The sequence below is a fragment of the Lolium rigidum genome, chromosome 5, assembly GCF_022539505.1.
Source record: "Lolium rigidum isolate FL_2022 chromosome 5, APGP_CSIRO_Lrig_0.1, whole genome shotgun sequence".
Taxonomy (NCBI): domain Eukaryota; kingdom Viridiplantae; phylum Streptophyta; class Magnoliopsida; order Poales; family Poaceae; genus Lolium; species Lolium rigidum.
In genome coordinates this window covers 256,288,210-256,313,902 of record NC_061512.1, presented here as the reverse complement: position 1 = coordinate 256,313,902, position 25,693 = coordinate 256,288,210, and the positions used below count along the sequence as shown (strand labels likewise).

The 25,693-nt window shown below is 47.0% G+C and overlaps 2 protein-coding genes across 2 annotated transcripts; one reads left to right on the top strand and one right to left on the bottom strand.

The window, feature by feature from the left end:
• The first annotated feature begins 205 nt into the window (after positions 1–205).
• Positions 206–20,666, top strand: LOC124655505. The gene is made up of 8 exons (XM_047194384.1): positions 206–487; positions 564–632; positions 1,586–1,665; positions 2,400–3,520; positions 8,612–9,142; positions 9,286–9,954; positions 11,942–12,598; positions 18,653–20,666. Exons 4-8 carry the CDS (start codon positions 2,474–2,476, stop codon positions 20,588–20,590), a joined length of 4,842 nt encoding a protein of 1,613 aa, XP_047050340.1. The 5' UTR covers positions 206–487; positions 564–632; positions 1,586–1,665; positions 2,400–2,473; the 3' UTR covers positions 20,591–20,666.
• A 3,244-nt stretch (positions 20,667–23,910) lies between these two features.
• LOC124652162 (NEP1-interacting protein 2-like) lies at positions 23,911–24,990 on the bottom strand. Its single transcript, XM_047191184.1, has 4 exons — positions 24,921–24,990; positions 24,615–24,799; positions 24,255–24,530; positions 23,911–24,141 (listed from the first exon to the last, which is right to left on the bottom strand). Exons 1-4 carry the CDS (start codon positions 24,988–24,990, stop codon positions 24,016–24,018), a joined length of 657 nt encoding a protein of 218 aa, XP_047047140.1. The 3' UTR covers positions 23,911–24,015.
• Between the last annotated feature and the right edge of the window lie 703 nt (positions 24,991–25,693).

Genomic DNA, 25,693 nt, shown 5'->3' with positions numbered 1-25,693 from the left:
CAGGGTACGGCGGGGCGGGCTGGGCACACCAGAGCACCGCGCGCTTTCTTCTCTCTTCCTCCCTCCAATCTGTATGAGTACAGGTTCGTGCCTCCTTCAGTGACCTGTTTGTTTCAGTTAGGACCTCTGTTAATCTCGCGTGTACATTGTACAACGTTGGAACTTTTTGCCTATTGTGATCTATTTTCCTTGACTGCAGCAGGAAGCCAAAATAAGCACAGAATGTGTGGATGGTTCAAGTTTTCCTTTTCAGCACTGCTGAAACGAAGGTTGAAAAGTAGGAATCAGTAGTTTTCTTGGCTAACAGGAGCATTTAGTTCAGTCTGGGGTATTCTGTATTTTGCTAATTTAGTGTGCTAAGTACGAGAAAAATATACTGAGTACAGTTTGGACACTGAACCTGAAGTTCTCTAAACCGTCATATTGGACATGACACTTGGCAGATCGTGGAAATGATACAAAGGGGAGAGCGCCAGATGATATCAAGGTATTCTGGACTTCTACTCTTCTCCAATTTATTGATGCGACAAGTGGACTCTGTGACCCTATTATTTGTGATGTAGGATATTTGCGATGAACCTCCAAACCCTGATCAACCTATCTCCCAACACTGTATGGCACCCAGTCCCAAGGTTTGTGTACTTGACACTTTTGGCTAAAAAGTTCCGGCTGGGATCTGAGAGCTCACCAAAGAGAATTGACGTCAGGGGTTCAAACCGATAGCTTAAATTTGTGTGTATGATACATCTATTTTGCGTTGTGAAGTTTGGCAATCCCACTGTGAGCTTGATATGGTGAAGCACAACCTGCAGTAATTCAAACTTGGCATTTTTTTCCCTGTGAATCCATGTCTAGCTGTTCTTGTGCAGTGCAATCAGTTTAGGTTTATGCTGCTTAGTCACAACCTGATTGACGCTTTCAAATTCGCATGCTGCTCACTAATGCGTTGCTCACTCATGCATGTCTGAGTTTTTTTAGATAAGAACATGTCTGTGACTTCATAAAGCAATCCTTCAACCACCACTCTTGGCGACTGATTGATTGGCGATAAAGTAATTATTCCACATCACTGTTCACAGCAGGGTTACCTGTAATTAATAAGAAACCTAATTGGTTAGGCATGGGAATTGGTGCCTCTTGTCGCATCCTTTGGGTCTCTTCTCTTTGTTGCCAAGAGTTGTTAGCTCAAGTTCCTACGTTATATTTCAAGTTAGCCACCAACTTCTAACTTTATGCGGAAACTGTATATCTTGCTGGCAGTACATGGTTGCAAGTGCATGCATTCTATAGGGATAGGTGTACCTTTAACAATAATTTGGGCATCACTAGCTGCTGGCCAGCCTTGTCTTCTTTGTTCCATGACCTAACAACGGCAAGTGGTTATACATCGGTGGATGCGTGCATGAACTGATCATTCCTAATTTAACAATCGCTACAATAGTTTGGATCATATTACTACTAGCTAGCAGCATCACCTGACTAGCTGGCTTGCAAAGACAGGACTAAGTGGATTCGTCATAGTTTAAAGTTTTATGAAGGGTCCCGTTAAACAACTTCCACTGTATGTCCATTTCATCTACATAAGCGAAGCTTCGTTCTCTGGGGCTTCCACAAGCTGAAGTACTGGCTAGAGCAAAATCCACCCATCCATCCATATGGTTGAAGGTAATTTCGCACTCTCCGCCTTCCATAATTTTGTGGTTCATCGTCCACTCTGTGCTTCACTTTCCTAGTTGTTCCTTAAGGGATTTCTACCTATATATTTCAATATATCGCGTGTATCGTTTCTTCAGCAGCCTTTTGAGAATTAAGCGTGCAGGTTTGCTACCAGATTTCCTAAACTGCTGTTGCTGCATTCAATGTAACTGTAGCCCGAACAAACATAAATGGCTCTGTTCTTGTTTTGGTGATGGATTGCAGTGTTTGTATTTATTCTCTAATCCGAATTATTCAGTGGTCATCGTGCTAATTAATTGATTAGGCATACCAAATAGCAAATGTTATGAACCTTAATACATCATCAATTTTATTCGCATAACACATCTCAGGGCCCATGTGCGCCTTGATGGTACCACATGGCCGATTATCAACTCTGTGTTGAAGAACTGAAGTAGAGGTTTCTCATTTTCGAAAAAATGGCAGATGCACAGGTAAATGTGTAGAAAATTATAGAACCCTAATATTCGTTGTGTATTGATTTGATTCTCGCGGGGATATATATAGAGGTACACTGAGGGGAGATACTTGGGAGTGCAAAAAATTCCTAATCATATATCCTAATCTCAGCCGTAAATCTATTAACAAAATGATCTACGGATTAGCAGATCACCTGCCTTCTACCAACTTCTCCTGATATGGTTTTCTTCATTCGTCTGTCCCTCTTTATAAACCATCTGCAGATTAGTGGATCAGCTGCTGCCTTCTACCCACACCAGTACACAAGAAGGAAACAAATTCTAGAGACCTTTGAACAATGGCGGACTTTGCGCTTGGGTTGACCAAGACGGCAGTGGAGGGAACGCTGAGCAGGGTCCAGTTGGCGATTGATGAAGAGAACAAGCTGAGGGTGACGGCAAAGCAAGACCTGCGGTACATCACAGCCGAATTCCAGATGATGCAATCCTTTCTAAAGGTGGCCAGCAAGGAGCGTGCCAACAACGAAGTGGTGAGAACCTGGGTGAGGCAGCTCCGAGACCTCGCCTTCGACGTCGAAGACTGCGTTGAGTTTGTTGTCCACCTGGATAACAACTCAGCCTTGGTCTGGTTGTGGCGCCTGGTGCCGTCCTGCATGGCACCACTTCGGACTCGGGAATTGGACAGGGCGGTTGCCGAGTTAAAGCAGCTAAAGGCGAGGGTCGAGGATGCAAGCCAGAGGAACACACGCTACAACCTCATCAGCGATTCCGGTTCCCTCCCGAAGACCACCACGCCAGCCGAGCAGGCTGCCCTGGTCACGGCCAACTCATCAGCATTCCACATGCTAACTGAGGTCTGGGAGGCTTCTGGGAAGAGATGCGGCATGACCAACCTGGAGAAGCTGATCATGAGTGAAGGCAGTGACCTCCAGATGATCTCCGTGTGGGCAAGTACGACGGCTGATCTTGGGGCAACTTCCATTTTCAGCATTTTGTATGGTGACCCAGAAATCCGCCGAGCATTCAAAAGACGTGCATGGGTACAGTTGACGCATCCTTTTAAACCTGACGAGTTCCTCAAGAGCTTGCTGACTCAGTTCTACCTGAGCTCTCACCAAGAAAACATAGATGTGGACCATCTCACGAAGGCCGAGCTAATGCAGCAAGTGAAGGCGCACAAGTATCTCATCATTCTAGAAGATTTTTTCAGTGTGGCGGACTGGGATGCCATCCGAGTGTGCCTGCCGGAGAATGAGAACGGCAGCCGAATCATCGTGTCCACAAAGCAATTAAGGAATGCACTATTATGCATAGGGGGGACATACCAAGTTTCAGAGCTAAGGAGATTCTCAGATGATCAATCTCTTTGTGCCTTTTCCAAGAAGGTAACTGACCCCACAACATCTTCTAATTCCAAACTATATTCCATTCCAAAATACTTGAAGCTTTTGTTTTTTCATGCACTAAAACTTGTGATTTGACCATTGGTTTCTACAAAAATATGTAACAATGTTTTATGATAAATCTGACATCACTATTTTCATCTAACAAATCACTTGCTTTCTAAACAGGAAATACTGATCATATAAGATATGTCAAAGATAGAGAAATTTGATACAATTATTTTTGAAGTGTCAAGTATTTTAGAACAGCCGAGATACTAGGCATCATAGATGGAATAAACAATATCTCCACTACTGAGAGAACTGAGTTCCAGCTCAGTGGCAAGGCAAGCGAGTGCGCAGCCAGCCCACCCGGGTTCGAATCCCCATCTCGCGGTAATTTCGCAGGGAGAGGCGAACTTTAAACTAGCGTCCATCCGCTGGGAGAGTCTCATCCTACCTAATAACGTATAGCCAAGGGAGGGATCATTCCCCCGTTGGTCAACGTTTAATATCTCCACTACTGATGTCGTAAAGGCAGGTTCTCAATAAGAATAACCAAATAATGGATGATCTCATACTTAATTGACCATTGGTAGTTGGCTGTAGACCTAAGGGCATCTCTAACGGATCCCCAAAACTAAGTAAATGGAGTAAAACTTACATGAGTAAAAACACTCCTCTAAAGCTTTGCGGTTTCTAACCGAACCCCTATATTTAGAGGAGTAAAACTGTTTTTTTCCTTATTTGCAATACAATAGGTCCATACAATCAGATATATTATCATAGATTAGTAGTCAATACATACCGATATAGCCCGATACACCTAATACATACCGACACAACCCGTTAGAAACGATACATAGGGAGTACATACTTCTCTAACCCGATACAAACCAATACAAACTGACACAAACTGAAGTGTTCGAGTTATGCACTAGAAGGCATAACAAGAATGTGCCATCTATTTAAGATCGATGAAAGCGATCTACCCTCTCCTTTTGTCTTCTCATTGAAATTCTTATGAATTTTCTCCCAAAAAAGTTGTAATGGTGGATGAACACCTCTCTTTTCGTATAATGCATCATCTGAGTTTGATGGTGCCATGCGAAATACAACTTGTTGTCTTTGTCCTCGGTCCATGTAGAATTTCTTGTACTCCCTCTGTCCCACCAAAAGTGTCAAAGATTTGTCAAAATTCGGATGTATCTAGCTACTATTTAGTGTCTAGATGCATCCAAATTTAGACAAATGTTTGACATTTTTGGTGGGACGGAGGGAGTACTTCATTTATAACAAAAATCAAGTAAGTCACAAGTTCTTCTACTCCAATTTCACATGAAGAAAAAGAGGAAAAATCACCTTTTTTTCCAAATGTGTTGGTTGCGGCTGGTGGTGCCGGCGATCCATCTCCGGCTGCAGCTTCCACAAAGACCGGCCCTGCATCCTCCAACTCCGTCCAGAGATCCCACGCGTAGACCAAACCCGTCGTGGGCGGCGGTGCCAACCCCATGCCGCGTGGGATCTGAGGTGGGTGAGGCGAAGGGGCCGAGCCTCGACGCGACATCGGTGGTGGCTGGCCTACGGGCAGCCGGCTCCGGGTTGCGACAAATAGAGCCCGACAGTGGAATTGTCATACATACATATCAAAACTCAATGCATATCTATCTTCATGGCATTCATCCTTGAATCCATCAAATGGTCTTAATGCATTGACTATGGAACATCCCTTCATATATAACCAATGGAATCATTAGTCCATAGGGTTTTTCACTAATTACCAAAACGACACTTATGATCGATAGTACCTACATGCATAAGTGCTTCTAACCTTTTTTTTCATATGGCTAATTCCAGCCATCAGTTCACTCTAGCTAATGCACACCACACCCACTCTTGATCTATCGACTAAACTGACCAGGTCTAGCATGAATAATGGAGTAATCAATATGCATCAATAAATAACACACAGTGAAACGTAACAAGGAAATGCATTTGATAATTCATCTCATAAACAAGAATCCAACATCAAAGATATATGAAGGTTATCATAACCATGTAAGAAACCTCATATGATCGATAGATATTGGAGCATATGGAGAGATTTTGTTTTTTGAAACGAGGCAAAAGACTTGCCATTTTCATTAATAAAGAAGTACAGAATTTGGCCAGTTTATTAGCGGGAAACCGGCCGAAAACCGAAACAAGTGCCCCGACGACCGTCATGGAGCACAACCGCCGTGGGGGCACAGAGCCACCCTGGCAACCCACACAAGATACACAGGCCTCCGAAGCGAGAAGTCGTCGCGGTTGACCTTCAACGTCATCGTCATTACTCTTCAGCGACTCCGACTTCACCGAAGAACCAACCACCAAGACCTCGCCGAAGCGGCACCGTGAAGCTCAAGCCGGCCACCGCCAAACAAGCGACTCCTCGTGAAGCAACGAGCAGCTCCGACTCGATGACGAGCTCGGAGAGGATAAGCGCAAGACATGCGCCGAGGAAGATCATCGCCGGAGGGCCACCCTGCAGTCATCGTACGCCGCTCAAATGAAGAAGCTCGACAAACCATAGCAGCTCCGACTCCACCGCAAGCGAAACACAAGACGAAGAAGCTCGGACGCTCGCCGAAGCCAAGGTCTTGACGCTACCAGACCATCGCTCACCACCGCCATCGTTGCCACACAAGCCACCACACGGACCTCACACATCACCGGCCACCCGCCGCGATGCCGTACAAGTCTAGCCTCAGGAAAGCACGATGGGGAACAAAGTCTTCAAGACGACGCCCCCAAGAGGGAAGCGACGTGGATCGACGCCGTCGTCCGGCCCTGCCATGGCCTAGGCTTTCACCCGAAGAACTATGCTCCGGGAGCGGAGGAGGTCGAAGGCTCCATGAAGGCCCCCAAGAGGATAGCGACATCCGCAGCTGCCGCGCCATCGGCTTTCGCTCGGAGCGGCCGAACCTCCGCACTCCCACGTTGCCGAACGGAGATGAGGGAGACCCACAACGCCGCCGGCCTGCGAACCACTGGCACAAGCACCTCCCACGCGGCGACGACGCCACACCACGTAGGACCACCAACCTCACCGCCGGCAGGAGCCGACGCCGCCGCGACGAGCAACCGACAGCAACCGGCCGATCACCACCCGCAGAGGAAGAAGCAGGGGAGAGGGGCCGCCACCCCGCCCACCCTCGCCGGACAGCAGCTGTGAGCCGCCGTCGATGCCGCCACATCTGGGAGGAGCCGGAGCTCCGCCCGCCGCCGCGCTGCTTCGGACCACCGGGGGTGCAGATGGGGGCGCCGTGGGGGCGCCGAGCCAGGCCGCCGCACCGGCCGACCAGGCCGAGCCATCGACCCGGAGCAAGCCCGAGCAGGCCCGCAGGAGCCCATCTGGGCCCGTGCGCGCGCCGCCAAGCCCCGCCGCTCCCCGCCGCACCACCTCCGCCCCCGACCTCGACCCGGCCGCGCACCACCACAGCCGCCCGCAGCCCCGCCGGTGCCCAGCGGCCGGCCCACCGCGTCCGCCGCTCATCGCCGTGCCCGGGCGAGCTCCTTCTCGCCAGGGGACGCGGGAGGGGGAGAGAATGCCCCGCCGCCACCTTCCCCGGGGGCGCGCGCGACTTTGCCGGCCCCCCTCCGGCGGCGAAGCGGGCGAGAGGGTGGAGGGGCTAGAGGCGGCTAGGGTTCCCCCTTGTCGCCGCAAGGAGGGCGACGCGGGGGGGGGGGGGGGAGAGAACATGAGAAACTATTATATGGAGAGATATGATACAAGGTAGTACTATAAACCCATAGTTCGTGGGTGAGCTACTTCCTATTCATGGTGGAGAGGGAAAAGATGTCGATGAGAGTGGTGAATATGCCTCCAATGGTGATTTTGGTTGTGGTTCCCCCAACAATCATTTCATGCGAGGACTTGTGTTTTTCTGTTTTCGCCTCTAGCCTTATGTTTCTTCTATCATGCGGCCAAAAATCCCATATAAATAAGAGGTTGTGTTAGGGTTAGAGGATTATCCCAATCAAAAGGTCGCGGTGGTGGTCAAGGTGTTGTCCCACACGGCCCCTAGGCACGCCCTAGGCCTAGGGCATACAAGAGGGTGAGAGACCCATAATCTCTGCCTCGCATGGCCTCTTTCTCAAGCTTCTTTGTCTTGATCCAGAATGGGCTCCTAATTTTCTGCTATTTTTATCTTCTAGTGATGGTTCATTCAATATTAAGTAAAGAAAAGAAAATTTCCGACTCATCGCGGTTATTGGTTGTTTAGTCTAGATAATAAATACAACTTAGTAAATAAGATTAAATATATCATTAAACTTTAAGACAAATAGGTTTGTTTATGACTTATTAGTTGGCTTCGCCTAAATTGGCAAAACAAACTTACTGTCAACAAAATAACAACACATCATGTTCGGATTCAAGTGGTTTGTTCCCATTACTCCTCCATCCCAGAATATAATACGCGGTTGAATTTTTCTAGTCAATAACACACAACTTTGACTACGAGTTCATTTATAGTATGTTTGTCTAATTGGTATAAGTACATATGGAATAAAAGTATTTAACAAGAAAAATACAATGTTATGAGTTTTACAACCTCAATCCATATACTTTGATATATATTATTGGTCAAAGTTGTTCTTTTAATTGCACGGTATAATGTTTTTTTCGGAGGGAGTATACTGATATGTCTTATATTGATAGATTGTTGTAATTTTCAATTACTTGAAACTGTGTATGCATATCCAAGTTATTTGGATGTCTTTCTATCATCTGATGGTGTTGTGTGAAAATTTGGGGCATATTAAAGAACTTTCTGGAAAAAGAATAAAAAGATTGAAGTAATAGGGAGAACCATTTCATACAACCATGAAAGTTTTCATTTCTTAATTCGATCTTAACTATACTAACAACCTTGATGACCCAAGAAAAACCATACCCAAATCTCCCAAACCTTGACCAAACCAATGCTTAATGTGGTTTTCATACATGGAAATTTGCAAGTGGAGCCTAAAGTTGGCGCAAAGTTGGATAATGGGGAATTGAAGCTTAAAGTCATAACCCTCCAATTTAACATTTATCCTTATTTGCAGGTAGGGCATCGCACTGGTATGCACGATCTCATTTGGCAAATAAGTTGTCGAGGTGTGATGTCGGTGTGGGGGCTAAGTGATGGTAAATCAGCACTCATCAATAAAGTGTACACCAGCATAGTGTATAAGTGTAAAGAATTTGATGGAGTAGAATTTCAACAACACAGTTGGGTTGACGTTCCTGTTCCTTTCAGTTTGGAGGTGTTCTCTCGACGCTTACTTGTGAGTTTTCGTTCAAAAGATCTCCAAGCCAAAGAAATTGCGGTGGTTGGTGCAATGGGAGAGCCAAGCCTAACCCAGGAGTGTTGCCGGTTTCTACAAGCAGAAGATTGTCTCGTTGTTATTAATGATCTGCAGTCCACACATGACTGGGACTTGATAAAAGTTGCCTTCTTGTCCAAGCCTATTAAAGGATGTATTCTTATCATTACAAATGAGTCAAGTGTTGCCACACATTGTGTAGAAGACGAAGTTGGAGTTATCAACTTTGAAGATTTGGAAACCAGCGCTATGCTTGGCCCCTTGATGAAGGTATGCATGCATACACACCTCAACCTGAATTGAACTCAATTCTTTCTGTCATCTATCTTATTATATCTCATTGATGGGCACAATCATAATTATAGAGATCGACTGAACCATTTGATCATCTTAATTATTATGTATACATGTAGGGTTGCCATAACTATGGAATTGGAGGGCAGGAAGATCTTCACAAGGGTCGCCTTTTATCAATTAGATTGGGAGAGACACGTGATTGGTTCACAAAATTTAGACACTTGTATCAGGAACAAGTGAATGACATTGGGACATGTTTAAGCCTTCCTGGTGTGAGCTCGTTGTGCGGGCCTGCTGGTGCTGGAAAATCAACTCTTGCTAGAATCACGTACTATCACAGGATGCTTGTATCTGATGCTTCTTGGGAGACCGGATATCACGAGAGACCATCTTACGCAACAGAGAGAATTTCAATGTTTAGTTGGGTTGATGCCCCCCATCCTTTCAATTTGAAAGACTTCTCATTGCATTTGTTATTGGATTTTCATTCAAATGATCTTCGAGCCAAGAAAGCTGTAGCAGTTGATATGATGGAAGGCCAAGACCCAATTCAAGAGTGTTCTAAGTTTCTGCGTGAATACAAATGCACTGTTTTTATTGATGGTCTACGGTGCACCAATGATTGGGATTTGATAAAGGCTACCTTATTACCTTATCCAATGACCTGCCATGTTGTTGTCATTACAAATGTTGCAAGTGTTTCCACTCACTGTGTAGATGACGGAGATCGAGCTTTCATGGTCAACTGTCTAGAAGATGATGTGGCCCTTGGTCCCCTAATAAAGGTGTGTTAATAATCTATAATGAGCTAATCCTCAATTGTGCATTAATCTATGGATTAATTTCCTTTACTCATGTATATATTTAGGAACCTACAATTTCGTCGTGCAAATGAAGTATCCAAATTTATTATCTAATTTTAGTGTAAACTTTCTAATCCTGGTATTTGAGATCACACATATGCTTCATGATCACTTATTCAAATTAAAACCACAATCATGTTGCGGCCCTTATTTCCCTCGCCGGAGCCCGAGGGAGGAGGGGATTGTTTAACTTCCGCTGCGCCAACATGAGTGGAAGGAATGTTGGGGTTGCCGTGGCCGGTGATGGAGGAGAGGCCGCTGCGCGCTCCTTTGGAGGGGATCCCATGGGTGTCTGTGTGCGGTGTTGGAGTTTGTACGAGGATGTCCTGGTGAACCCCCACTGGTAGGGAAGGAGGGCTTGGCAGTAGTTGACGGAGTTCGGAAATTTAGAGATGAAGGGTAGGTGGGATTTAGGGTGGACATGGATCTGAGAGAGTCGTGTGGAAGAAATGTAGGTTTTAGGGTTTTCTTTTTGGCAAAAAGCACAACATGAGATGGCCACATGTAGGTCAAGTAGGCAAAATAGTACAACGCTCTATCATGAGGTGTGACCATTGACAGGCCACTGAACCGTATTCGAGTACCACAAATCGAGTATTACTAAATATACGGTGACTAAGGACTTAAGGAAGACCACGATAATAAGTTCGAGAACTTGAATGCATTTACTCTTGATTTTCTACCCTTCTTATTTTGCACGTTGTTGTTTTCCACATGGCGGTGCACATCCATTTCTCCTATCTAGAAGCGGCAGCTTTTGCATGTCTGCTCCCACTCCTACGCACCGCTACCGGCAGCCGTGGCCATCAGCGGCGCAACGGCAACAACAACCTCTCCTAGCAGACGTGACGGTGCCATTCCTCTTTCCAGTCCAGCTCAAGGGGCTTTTCTCCTCTCTCTAGGTGCCATAGCTCATTGCTAGTCCTGCCCTAACGCCGATGGCAGGCACCGAGCGGCGGTGTGTATCCCGCTTTCCTGTCTAGGTGCGACTGTTTTTGCTCCTCACGCCCATCTTCATCACGATAGCTCATGACGGCTCCTACCCCGCTGCCGGCGGGCGGCTCCCTCCCTTCATCTTCTAGCAGCTTGTAGCTAAATTGTTTCTGAATTTAGACTTCCTATAATGGAGAGTATCATGTATTTTAAGCATGTAAAATGCTGGTATAACACTATAATTAATAGTGAGAGAGTAAGGGGTACCATAGATAGATACCGTATCATAGCACGTAAAAATTGAAAATTAAATATCAATTAGATCTTGTAGATAGTTTAGTATTAAGATTCTACAAATCAGTAAATATAAGAAGAACATGATACCACTATATGGTAGCATGCATTGTAAACATAGTATCATACAATGATATCATATGCATACTATTATATCATACAATGAATTGTGATTAGTCCTGGTACGTACTACATGCTGATTTTTTGTGTGCGCTAAAATTGATTCTGAACTTGGTGTTACTGTCACTAAAATTTCATGCCAAGAATCTAGACAGGAATGGGAACGGAAATCACTGCATTATAATGGCAAAATGAATAAGCACAAAAGGCAAATTAATGGTCAAGTAACGGTCAACTCTGATTAGTGGCAAATATATATTCAGTGCAAATTTTCGGTCGCACATTTGGAATCCGAAATTTCTGTGGTGTTGAGCATACGGGTAAGTTCCTAGTGGTATATATTAATATATGGAATTAACTCCCAAAAGAATTATCAATTGACCCTAGAAGGAAACGAAGTATTGTATGCATCAATTTTGTCTATGTGTAGCGTGAACATTTATGAATCCTATGTCCATGTTTATGAATTTGTTGTGGTTGGAGCTGTATTACAAGTTTTTATACGCATACTAGACCAGAGCCTGGGCGTGGTTTGTGCTAATTTAACAGTTATGCGCTGCAGGGTTGTGCATCTCGTGTATTCTCCAACAGAAGTGCAGAGGCACGCGACTTGATCAACACATTTAGACTTCTTGGGCATCAGAATCGATCAGCATCTGACCTTCACGACAGTTCAGTTTCCTCTGCTTCTAGCAGTGTGACCTCATTGTGGGGAATTGCTGGTGTTGGGAAATCAGCTGTAGTCAGAAGTCTGTACTGCCACTGGATGCTTGGACTGGATCAATATTTCAAGAGTGACACAGGAATCAGAAACAGTTTCAGTGACTCTCGGACGGAATTTACAATGTGCAGCTGGGTAGACGTGCGTCATCCACTTAATTTGACAGACTTGTCTTGTCATTTGCTCCTGGATTTTCATTCAGATGATCCTCAAGCTAAGGAAAAAGCAGCAATTGGTATAATGGAAGGGCAAGATCCGTGTCAAGAGTGTCGTAGAATTATGTGCGAGAACAGAAGTCTCGTTGTTATCGATGGATTACGGACCAAAGAAGATTGGGACTTGATAAAAGCCGCCTTCCTACCTGATTCTACTAATGCATGTATCATTGTTATTACAAATGAAGAAACCGTCGCTAAACATTGTGTAGATAATAAGGAACAGCAAGTGGTCAATGTCAAATGTCTTGAAGCTCACGCGGCGCTTAGTCTCTTCAAAAAGGTTTGTGTGCTCTGCTCACAACCATTGCATCATTATACTTCACGAAATCAAGAAAATTAGTCTATAATTCAATCATACACAAGATTTAAAATAGCGGATTGAATCGGCTTAGCAGAATGCAGATAGCGGGTGAATTTTTGAAAAAACACTCCTCCTTTTGAGATTATTATGTATATCTTGGAACGTTGACAACAGAATACGTTTAGCAATCATCATTTATATTTCTTCACTATAACACATTGACCAAGACTGAAAAGACCGTTTGAAAATTTAGGTAGAAAATTTTTTAGACCAAAATTTGTACGATCAATTCTGGGATCATAATTATTGTATATCTTTTTGAGAAGTTAGAGCAAGAACAATAACGTAGCCTGCTGGCTATAGTATTATGCCATGTCACCAAAAGCTTTCTATATGTACAATAAGCTAGCTATTAGCTTAGCTTTAGGAATACTTAAATATTTTATTGCTTGTAATGTCGTGCTTGCATCACTTGTATTTGTCTTTAATGCTTGCAGCCAGCTGTAGCACTTTTTGTAGGCTGCAAGTGGGCTATAGTGTTATTGATTTTTGTGCACCAGCCGGATACACGTGAAGATCCCGCTCCACTATGTTTCCTCTACTCTCACTTTCAGCTAGCATTTTAATGAAATAGATTTGGTTATAACCTGCCGAGTGGGGTTCTAGTACTGTAAGAAGTTGTAGTCGTCTTTGTAGACGTTGTTCTGCTTGCCGCGCGGGTCGGAGGGTTCGTAGGTGGGTTAGTCCTTCACCGCGTCGCTAGGACCTGCTTCGCCATCGTCGCGCGTGTGGTCGTAGAGTGGCCTGGCGGATTCCGGAAGGGCATGGAGCCATCGTCGCGCGTGAGGTCCATGAGTCGCCATACTCTGTGGTTGTTGAGTGACTCCATCCAGGCGGCGTTGAAACCCGACATGTCTTGGGGATCATCGTTGCTGGCATTGAGGGGCTGATTGCGGAGGACCGCTGCCATCTTCGCGGCGGCATCAACCTCCTCATCCTCCGCCTTTACCTCTGGCTTCTGGCTTCGAATGGCGCTGCTGACACTGGACATCGCCTACCGAGTTGGTTTGCGGATCGTGATGTTGTGGCTATACCTCAGCGCATGCGTCGTGTACTCTTCCTTCACCTCGCGCTTGGGCACGATGTAGGGGGTTATGCGGTAGGATGATAGAGCAGAGCGCAACGGCCCTAAAGAAGACAAGTGGGAGGAGGACGACAAACTCGCCCCCCTCAGAAGCAAGCGCGATGGATGCGGTGGAGATGGTGGCGGGGACAGTGACATCTCCATTATAGGCGCTCCGCGACAGATTATGTGGATGACGGAGGGGAGAGTGTGGCCCGGCACGCTCCAAAAAAGGGTGGCCTTGTTCTACCGCGTCTGCGGCCCGATGAGGCCATCGAGCCGGTGCAGCCCTTCGTTCTAGCACATCAAGAAGAAGTCAATCTACCCCTCGTCGTTGTCGGTGGCCGCCTAGGTGGGATCAGCAGGCTGAAGGCGACGACGTTGGGACCAGATCTGGTCATACCAGCGCTCTCTCCTAGGTATAGGTCCCGGAGGGATGCCAACGTTGTTGACGGACATCTTCTACCAACCGCTAATAGGTAGGCGCATGTTCGATAGCACCGGATAGCACACCCTGTACAACTCCCACGCCTGAGTGATAAGGGGATCTCAGCAGATCCTCCTAGGATGTTGCCCGATCTTTCACAGCGAGAATCCGGGTAGATAGATATCTCCAATTATGCGCGGAACGCAACCTGGAGTAGGGGATAAATCCAGCAAGCAACGTGATGGAGATCACCATGCCTCAAGACCAAAGCACGACAATCCTTGATGAACACAAGAACCTCCGCAGCAACTATAATAGATAAACGGCGGCGCCGTCCCCAGAGGGATGCTTCACCAAGCACACACGCGATAGCGTCTCTTCTTAACTCAAACTAGTTCTAACCCTAAACCCTAACCGTGCCCACCCTTATATGAGGGGTGGCCAGCCAGCCCCTAGTGGGCCTCTCTACCTTTGTTTGGACTGGCCCAAACCAAACTGACTCAACTCAATAAAATCTCTAATTGGCGCACACATGACCATAGACATAAAATACGATAAATAAGATAACTAGCTAGGTGGAGTCCTGAAATTGGGCTTCACCTTGGCCTTCATGCCCGTATCATCCTCCCCCTTCAAGAAGCGTTGTCCCCAACGCGTGAGGGTCTTCTGGAAAAGGTGACGTGATATGAACATCACACGTCCGCGCCGTCTTCAAGTCTTGCCTGCCTTCCACACCACATCCTCCCTCGTGGCTTGCTTGACTTGATACAGCACTTGGCGCCTCTTTTCTTCTCCACATGAGCTTGAACTTCGGCGCCAATACCTTCTTCTTGCGAGGTTTTGATGGAACCTTGTGTTGCTGAATATGAACTTTCTTTGTGCCACCTTAAAAACGAGTAATGCCTGGGCCACAAAGCTGTCGAACACGACCATCATTGCCTCTATGCATCCGCGGTGTCGCGGAAAACGGGACTGCAGTACTTCTAGCACGGTAGTGTCGCAGCCCACTGTCTCCACTGACGCGCTCGCCTCCCACTCCTCCCATGCGCATCTGCGCCATATGCACCGAAACACCATCAGTCTGTATACTGGCATCAACACAAACTGGAACTGTAGCACAGGCTGCAACATCCGCATCAACAATAAGACTAGCTTCATCCGGCTTGTCACCAACAAGAATTGGCTTGTCATCTACATGCATGGCTGAAACATCACCAACATCGACGCTCGGAACATCATGCACCTCATGCTGCACTTTAGGCTTGTGTAACTTCTCCTTACGTACCACCAACTCCACATCGGACTTGATATGATCATCACCCATAGGCTGTAAAGTCCGCTGTTTGCCATCATGCATAAAAGAATATGTATTTGCTCTCCCAGCATGTGTTACATTGCGATCATACTGCCATGGAAGCCCAAGTAGCAATCCACACACCTCCAATGGCAACACATCACACTCTATCTCATCAACATAATCATCAACTGTAAATGACACACGCGCCTTTTGAGTAATCTTCAACATACCATAGCTATTCAACTACTCAAGACGTTTAGACAACCCCAATGCTGCCACCATCGCCTTGCTATGCCATTAGTATAGCTACCACCATCAATCATCAACTTGCAAGCCTTGCCCTTTATAATGCACTGAGTCAAACTCCACCGCTGACCTTTGTCAACTGTCTTGCAAGCATCATCTTGTACCTTCTTGAGTTGCATATTCAGCCCGCTCAATGGTACATCTTCCTCCATAGTCACAGTACTGCTCATGGTATCAGAGCCAGGTTCCTTCTCCTCTGAAGATATCACCTCGTCCGTAGTGACTGTCGGTACTGGACCAACCTCCTGAATAGGAACTATGCACTTGCCAACTTCCTCTATTGCATGCACAACTCTGGGCGGCTGCTCACTTGTCTCCATATACGGTAACACGAAACCATCACGAAGAAAAGTTTTGAAGTCCTCCCAAGTACAAGCAAATTCTCCTCTATCAACCGTATCACACCACCAATGGTCTAATTCCTCGTCAACACGCCGGTGAGCAAGGACATACGTATCATACCCACTGAACTTCCCATTGTATATGCGACATCGATTGAAACCCAGTTCCTTGTTCTTCTCCCAATCTTCATACTCCTCAATTGTCGCGTAATGGTGTAAATACCAATAAAGTTTGGATGCGTGACACTGTACTCCCTTCCGGATGTCAAGATAATCATTGAAAACAACACTGGATATCTTTGGAAAAGGATCGGGTCGAGCAAACAGGGATCGAAAGCTGGGCTCTTCCTAACCGTTTCTACACTGTGTATAGGGAAAGAAAGAGGGGAGGTAAAGGCTACTTTCAGACAAGACGGTGGGGAAACTTAGCCTACCTTACTGAGGTAGTCGATTGGAGAAGAGCGCCACATCACACTATAGACAGATCCGAAGCGAACATATCTATTTATTATGTCAGCTTATCTGAATCTTTTTACTCTTCATAGTCTTGGTCATAGATAGGAATCAAGGCTATTTCCTTCTTAGGCACCACATTCTTAGCTTAGGAAAAGCGCTACCGAAGAGAACACCGCATGCCCAAAACATCGCCTGGAAACAAATCCGTCGCGAGAGACTGCTGAACCGCCGGTCTGGGAGCTGGTTGCGCCGGCCTGGGAACCGGTTCGTCCGGCCAGGGAGCCGGTTGGACCGGCCAGGGAGCCGGCTGAGCTGGTCGGGCTGGCCTGGACGCCGGTTGGTCCGGCCTAGGGGCCGGTCTGGCCGGGCTGTGCGCCAGGCTGGAGTGCGGGACATACAGTACATCGCCCCGGTTGGCACCAACGTGCGGGCCAGTTTGGGCCGGCCCGGCCGGTGGTAGGGCCGGTCTGGCCGGGCCTGGGGCCGGTGGTAGGGCCGGTCTGGCCGGGCCTAGGGCCGGGTGGGCCGGTCGTAGGGCCGGTTGACCGGGCCTAGGATCGGATGTTGTCCGAAACTGCATCTTCTTCCCGATTCCAAACCTTGAAATTCGCGATTCTGGCAGCAAAAACTGCCCTAGATGGTGGAAAATCTGCGCTCCAACAACACCAAACTTCCTCCACCTCAACCTTCTTCAACCTTGAGCCAATCTCCTCCGATGCAAACCGATCCGATGAGATCGATCAACAAAACCTCGCCGTGAGCAACCCAGAAATCTGATACCATATGATAAGGGGATCCCAGCAGATCCTCCTAGGGTGTTGCCCGATCTTTCACATAGAGAACCCGGGTAGATAGATACCTCCAATTACGCGCGGAACGCAACCTGAAGTAGGGGATAAATCCAGCAAGCAACGTGATGGAGATCACCACGCCTCAATACCAAAGCACGACAATCCTTGATGAACACAAGAACCTCCGCAGCAACTATAATAGATAGACGGCGACGCCGTCCCCGGACGGATGCTTCACCAAGCAAACACGCGATAGCGTCTCTTCTTAACTCAAACTAGTTCTAGCCCTAAACCCTAACCGTGCCCACCCTTATACGAGGGGGTGGCCGGCCAGCCCCTAGTGGGCCTCTCTACCTTAGTTTTGACAGGCCCAAACTAAACTAACTCAACTCAATAAAATCCCTAATTGGCCCACATATGACCATAGATATAACATATGATAAATAAGATAACTAGCTAGGTGGAGTCCTGAAATTAGGCTTCACCTTGGGCTTCATGCTTATATCACTAAGAGACAGTGAAGCTGCCACAGCCAAAGCCGTTAATGGCGAGGACGTTGCGGCGGCTACTCGACATATCGGATCTGGAAGTGCGCAAGGTGTTTGACGGCACATCGATGGAGAGTGCGTCGAGAACGGTGAGAGGTCGCCTTTTATACGGCGGAGGTACAAAATATGAAAAGTCCTGCCAAGTCATCAATGTAATGATTATTTACAACATTATCAACAGATTCATTGGTTGTGTGCATCAGGATGCAGCGGCCGAGGTACAACGTCCTATTCCCAAAAAAGACCCAACATACCTACATACACACACTGACACAGATATCATTAGCCAAGTAAGAGCGACAAGATGTGACTGAACTAGTACTGGAGCTAAAATGGTTGACGAGTCGCCATATGGATCTCGCCAGACAAATCTAGTTTGGCTGGGATGGCTTATCGATCAACAGGTCAACTCTTCTCCAAAGAAGAATAAGAGAAAAACCATATTGAAAAGAACCTTGAATTGGATACAACTCAGCATGGTAATTTTGAGTTTCAAGAAGAATCAAAATAAGGGAAAACTAGGTTTGGCTATGCCAGGCATGGAAAACAAATCTCATATTTGAAATTTTGTATTCATTGTTCGGAGTCCAGTTTCAGATTTATTTCTTGTTTGATATGCAAATCTGGTTTTTTTTACAGATGGTATTTTATATTTGATACTGAGACTGAATTACTTATGGTAATTACTGTTTGCAATATTTACATTTTACAAAATTTAGAAGCTAATTTGTTCCTAAATTTTAGATAACGTTGGATGGAAAGGAATTGACTCCCGGTGAGTTGGAGCTTTCTGAAGTTACTATACGCAGATGTGGCGGGATTCCGAAAGTTATTGCTACTATATGCCAACTCTTTGCCGAAAAATTTGCAAATGGTGGTTACGAATGGCACATGTTTTTGAAGGATATAAATGATGACTTTATGGGCAAGTTGCAGACCGATCAAGGGTGTCAAAATTTAAGGCATTTGTTTTCTTGGATGCAGTCCTACTTTGATGGTTGCTCAGATTCCCTCAAGCCATGTATCTTCTATCTGTCAATCTTCCGTCCGAACCAGAACATAAGAAGGAGTCATTTGTTGAGGCGGTGGATTGCTGAAGGTTATTGCAGGGACACATATAGTGGTACCGCGGAGGAGAATGGGAAGAGGTTATTCTCGGAACTCATCAACTTGAGCATAATCCAACAAAGTAGGAAGGCAATGAAATACATATACCAAGTCAACGGTTTCTTTCATGAATACATCATTTCACGGCCAATGGAAGATAACCTTGTCTTTGCACTGGAGGGAAATTGCAGCCTTAACTCGCAACATGCAGGGCAACATCTCACCATAAGGAGGTGTTGGGACAGGGACATCACGGTCTTTATGAGCATGGACTTATCACGTCTACGGTCCTTGACCGTGTTTGGGAAGTGGGTGCCATTCTTTCTTTCTTCCAACATGAGTCTACTTCGGGTGCTAGATATGGCGGACACATCAGGCATACTAGACCGTGACCTTGAGCAGATCGCGAAGGCACTACCTCGTCTTAAGTTCCTATCTCTTAGAGGATGCAAAGAGATAAGCTATCTACCAGAATCATTTGGTGGCTTGAGACAGCTGCAAACTTTGGATGTCAGATACACCTCAATAGTCATGCTACCTTTGTTTATCATGAAGCTACAGAAGTTGCAATACATTCGTGCCGGCACCATCATATCATCGGATGAAGCTGATGAATCTGTTGCAAGTATACCAAGAAGAAATGTAGACCGGACATCAACACCACAAGAGGGCAGTGATGACATGGTCACAACACAACCGGAAGCGGCAGAGGAGGTTCAGACATCAAAACCCTTGTCATGGAGCTCCCGTCCACGTAGTTTGGTGTCTAGCTGGTTATCCAAGATGCACAGGCGCCGACTTGATAATGATGGTGTTGAGGTTCCTGTAGGGGTTGGGGGCTTGACTTCCTTACATACTATTGGTGTTGTCAATGTCAATATTCCTAATGGAAAAGCAATTCTTAAGGATCTTAAAAACCTTACACAACTGCGCAAGCTTGGCATATCTGGCATAAACACGCAAAACATCCAGGATTTGTGTTATTTCATCTCCGGCCACGGTCATTTGGAGTCCTTGACAGTGCAACTCGATAAGGATAAGCATGGGTTATTTGCTTGTTTCGGTGACATGGTTTCCCAGCCACCCAAGACCCTAAAGAGCCTCAAGTTATACGGACATTTAAACAAACTGCCGATTTGGATCGAGCAGCTTGATAATCTCAAGAAGTTAGATGTTGAGTTCAGTATACTGTCGCAAGAGGACATGGCCGACTTGATTAGTGGATTTCGAAGTTACATGTGCTTGCGTCGGCTTTGTATCAAGCCGATCCAAGACGGTGAACTCCATCTTACCATGCTAGAAAGCTATCCCTTTTTAGCATTACGGGTCCTAGAGATCGATTGCACCTCCAATTTACAGGTAACTTTTTTAATATGCGTATTTATGAACGTAGAGGTACTGAAGATTCACTTCTGTGGTGGGGCATCCTTGCAAATTTCTGGACTAGAGCATCTATCCAATCTCAACCAAGTGTGGCTGAAGGGTTCCTACAGTGACGAAATCAAGCAAGAGTTGCAGCGGCAAGTTTCCGAGCATGAAAATAAACCTGTCTTGAAGCTAGTGCAGCGATGCTAGTCCTGATAGGCTCTTTATTAATGTGTTATGTCTGTACTTGAAAGTTGTAACAAGTCCTGTAGGAGTATGGTTCTGCATCGAGCTTATGTATGTGAACTTCTGAAAGAGAAATTGCCCTTATGGTGTCTCTGTTTGTGTATCTGGCCACTTGTGTCAATATACATCGGAAAATGATCTAATGCCCCGGGATTAGGTGCTTCCAACCTCCGGACGCACGTCCGTCCGATGCCATCAATCATGCGGGCTGAGGCTGCCACAAAATTATCTATGACGCGGGTCCCACCATGTTTCCCCTCCCCATCCTTAGAGCAAGTACAATAGAGTCCAGTCAGCTGACTATAAGATATTAAATAATATATTTTAGATGAGTTGGAGGAGAGAGAAGAGGAGAGAGAAGGGAGGTGTGCTACTATGCAATAGCCAGCTCTTGCACGTGCTCCTAGGCACCTTGTGAGAGTGAAAGGTGGGCCATATATTAGTAAAGTACTACGTTCTTATAGCCAACTATTGTACATGTTAGCTATATGATGACTACAAATCATATAACATCTTGTTATAGCCAACAGTTGGCTATACTATTGGAATTGCTCTTATCCTCCACCGTGTGGAAGGACCTCCACGGAAAAAGCCAGCGCCGCCGTTGTATCCCCTTCACTGCTGCCGGCCTGCCGCTGCATAGCTCTTTCCGCGCCGCCGCTGCATCGACGACTGCCTCCTCCTCAGCGCGAATCCATCTAGGCCCGCCCGTCGCAGTCTTCTGCGGCGCCCCCAGGCTCTAGCAGGGCGCTCGTCGCTCTCAGCCTACTTCTCCGGCTCACCAAGCACGTAGTCCTCCTTCCTCGACCTCCGTTGGGCGCCGCCTTCCAACGACCTCCCCCTGCTCCAACCGATGCGCCTTGTCTGCCCCGGCCCACGACGAGCTCCGCTGCTGCACCAACCTCCTGTCGTGCAGCCACTGCGTCGTCGGTCGTCCTCAACCACTCCGAGCTCCGCCTCCGCCGACCACAGCCCACATGCTATACTCGCGAGATGGGGGCACCGCTTCTGTGAGTACCCAGAGGTCGAGGCCGAGGATGGGCGGCGCCATGGCTAGAGGAGAACGTGGAGGAGCCGACGGAAGGCTTCCGGTCGTCCTCAAACCGTGCTTCCTGGGGGCGTCAGACGTTTCTACCACCGGCGAGGAAGTGTGCTACCACCGGCACATGGCCTTGCTACCGGCGGATTTCGGCGTTGCTATCTTTGGCATCTGGCGTTGCTACTGGTGGAGGGCTGGATTTGCTACCTATGTGTTCGACGCTGCTACTGGCGGTCTGAGGTGTTGCTACGTTAGGTGGACGGAGTTGGTGTAACCTTGGGCGGTGTTCTCTGATGAGGTTTCCATCATGTTTATATACTGTAGGAATATTTTTTTGCTACAATTTTTATGCGGTTTTGCTCCAATTACTCCGGCGAAGTCTCCGGTGAGGTCTCATTGTTGTCTCCAACGATATTTCATTTTTGCTATAATATCATTTTTTTGCTACGAGGTCTCCGGCGAGATCTGTGCCAATATTTTCCGATGATATTGGATTTTGCTACATTAGCATTTTTCTGCTACAATAGCATAACATTTTTGCTACGAGTTCTCCGACGAGGTCTCCGGCGAGCTCAGCCTTTTTATTTGATTTCATGACTGAATCGTTTTTTGCTACAATGTAGCAAAAGCGGGTTTTTTTTTTTTGCTGCCGGGAGGTGTTTTTTTGCTACATTCAGTAAAAGCAGATCTGGCCGTCCAAGATGACCGATCCGACGGCTGGCGATCCGGGGCTGGGAAATCAGATCTCTCGGGGACGCCCAGCAGTTTTCATATACATCTCGCATTATAAGCTTATTTCTGGGAAATGAAGAGCTATTAATTTCGAACTGGGGGCTCTGTTCGTAGAGTGCCACCGGTTGCGCGCTGCACTTGGAATGGCGAGCGAGCAGTAGGGCAATGACAATTGAGCAAATCAGAGGGATGTAGAGGCATAATGACCTAATGGTTCTAAAAACTTCAGTGCATTGGCTTACTAATTAACTCCATTGCCGAACAAGTTTATATTGTTCCAACCTCGATATTTACATCATCAGCACGCAACAAATTGACAAACAAATTATACAGTCCAAGGATTCTGATGGCGAATGAGACAGGGTAAAGAAACCTGCACGGTCCAGGAGATCCAGCGCCGGGGCATGATCAGAGCAGTTCAACGCCAGGACCATTAACGCGCATTTTCAGAAAATGGGTACTGCTGAACCTGATTGAAACAGTTTCAAATTCGATTATACTTACAGTTTATTTTAAGTTACTTGATGTCCGTGCACTAAGTTACATGCCTTTCAAAAATTTACATTTCTTCAGAGTGTTCATTGTAAACTTGCATTTTTTTCCTAAGCTACGCATTTTGAATTTTGGTTCGAAAATTGGCACTTACAATACATATGTACATGTGTCCTTTACATGCGAAAATTTTTATACGAATTTTTAGAGGTTGGGATATACGATTTTTGCCGCGCTACAGTATATACCGGGATCATGAGTACCTAGGTCCATCAGCGCATTTTCACATGACCATCTATGCTGTAGGGCTTGATCCGCGCGCACTGCAAATAGTCGACACAAACTGACATCACACAATATTCCCAAGGTGTAAGTAATTTTTTATTTTTAACGCAGGTGCAACAAATTCATCCCATGCAGATTGATAAATTATACCAATAGGTATGTCATTTCAACCGTGTGTGAAAACCTATTTTATACTAGTGAGAGCAGTTTTGGGAGATAAATAATTTGAGTTGGCAAACGGTGTGTGATTGGACTGATTTTTTCTCACTATGTTGGGAATTCATGTGTGTGCTTGTTTAAGACAACTTTGCTTATTACCAAAGGGGATGAAAACTGTGATATGAATTCCGTAGCTCTTATGGTTGTTGTTGCCAGGGGCCAACGCACTGAAGTGTATTGTAATCTCTAGATGTTTTAGAGAAAAGTATGTATCTAGATCCGTTTTTCCTCCTCGCGTTGAGGGGATTTTCACGTAAATTCTTTTGTCAGTTGTGCGTGTGCTTGTGCTTATGTTTGTTTTTCACTGCAGATCAATTTTCTCAATGTTTCGATGAGAAATTGTTAACTTTCCTTATATATATATATATATATATATTTTTAAAAATTACTCAATCAAAGATCCAACTGATCTCCACGCCTGTATTGCAAATATGCAGTCACGAATAATCCCACACCCATTTCAAATACAACAAAAACAACACATTGCTCGATCGGAAAATGTCTGTCGTCACGGGAGAGAACTACTCGGTCCTCTGCGTTCGTGATGCCGATTGAGAATTCCTGGCTAACAATCTTCGAGATAGTCCTCGCCGGCGACGAGGGCACCGTCGCCGGTAGCTAGCTAGTAGACGGCATGGCGGCACATCGGGCACTGGGGCTTCCACAGGAGCCAACTGTCGATGCACGCCAGGTGGAACACGTGGCCGCAGGCAGGCAGCCTCCTGGCGCTCTCACCCGCCTGGAACTCCTGATCGAAATAACAAGAACACATGCATTACCTCTCGCGTCAGTCAATTAGCAGTTGCAGATTGTATCGATCGAATGGGAGATGGAAGAGATTAGGCAAGTGTGCGTGCTGACATGGAGGCAGATGGGGCAGGTGGTCTGGTGCCCCGCAGCCGCGGTTTCCTTGGTGAGCGTCGTCGCCGGGAGGCTCTCGACGACGGCTCTCCGCGCGGCCATCACCGCGGAGCTCGGCTCAAAAAGGTCGTCGCGCTCGCCTCGGCCGCTTCCGAAGTAGTGGTGCGCCGACTGGTGCCGCAGCGCGTCCATCTGGGCGTCCAGCGCGCCGCTGATGGTCGGGAACACGCAGCCGCGCAGGTGGCGGCTCGCCGCGAAGGTCCGGAGCACCAGCCGCTGGGAGCAAAACTTGGTTAGTTGCCCAAGCTTCGCCAGCGACGAAATGTCGAATTTCGTTGGCAACATCCAAGTGTCACGTACCGTGCGTTTGATACGCGTGTCCATGGAGCAATCGTCGCAGCTGGTCCATATCCTGAGGAGGGCGTCGGCGAGGTCGACGGAGACGAGCGCGCCGGTGACCGCTCCGATCAGCGCGGCCCGGAGCAGGCCGTTGTCGTTGACGAAGCCCGTGAGGAGGCCGACCGCGGCGCCGATCACCGTACCAGCTGCGCAGCGCACACATTGCGTATATATATCACGGCGTAAAGGCCATATATTGAATAATTAAGTAAGATCTAAGATGTGCGTGTACGTAGTGAAAGAAAATGTGTGGCCGCCCGCACCGACCTGCCCCGACAGCGGCGGCGACGAGAGAGCGCGCCACACCGGCGGCGGCTGTGGCGGCCGCCCACAGCATCTTGCTCTGCTGCGCGCGTGCAGTGCGCCGGAGTTTGCAGCGGGGAGAGGGACGTAAACGTATACTACAGAACAAACCGGTGGACAATGGCGTACCACCAGAGCTCGTACGTAGTATATATACACGCGCACAAGCTGGTCGCCTGGTCAGGAGGAGAGGAGCAATGCGCAGCTGACAGTTGACTCATTAACACGCACGCGACGGCTACTGTCAATGATTGCGCTGACGCTAGAGCTTAGCGGCAGCAAAATGTCGTTGCCCCGGCCGCTCCGTGTCGACGTCGGTGACCGGCGAGCAGGCGCGGACGGACGGATGGAAGAGGCATATTCAAGCGATCGAGCTCGGGCCCCCGCGTAATGGCGCAAAGGGCCGGGAGGGAACGGGCACCGGTCAGAGAACAGAGCCCACCCACCCACACAGGAAGAAACGACTAACGAGGGGCACGATTTGCATTCGTGGGTCGATTTGCATGTCTGTCATGGTGCATATATACGGTTGAGACAGGTGGCCGATCGAGACCCTGCGGGCTATGAGTAGTGGATTTGCTGGTTGGAGTACGTGCGTGCACACAAGCTACACGATACAAGTGATAGGTTTCTAGATTCGTACCTACTCCCTCCATTTTTAGATAAGTGCATGTTTAGGTTTAAAATTTGTCCATAAAAAATATACTTCTCCTTTTCTAATACACTGTAAGTAGTAA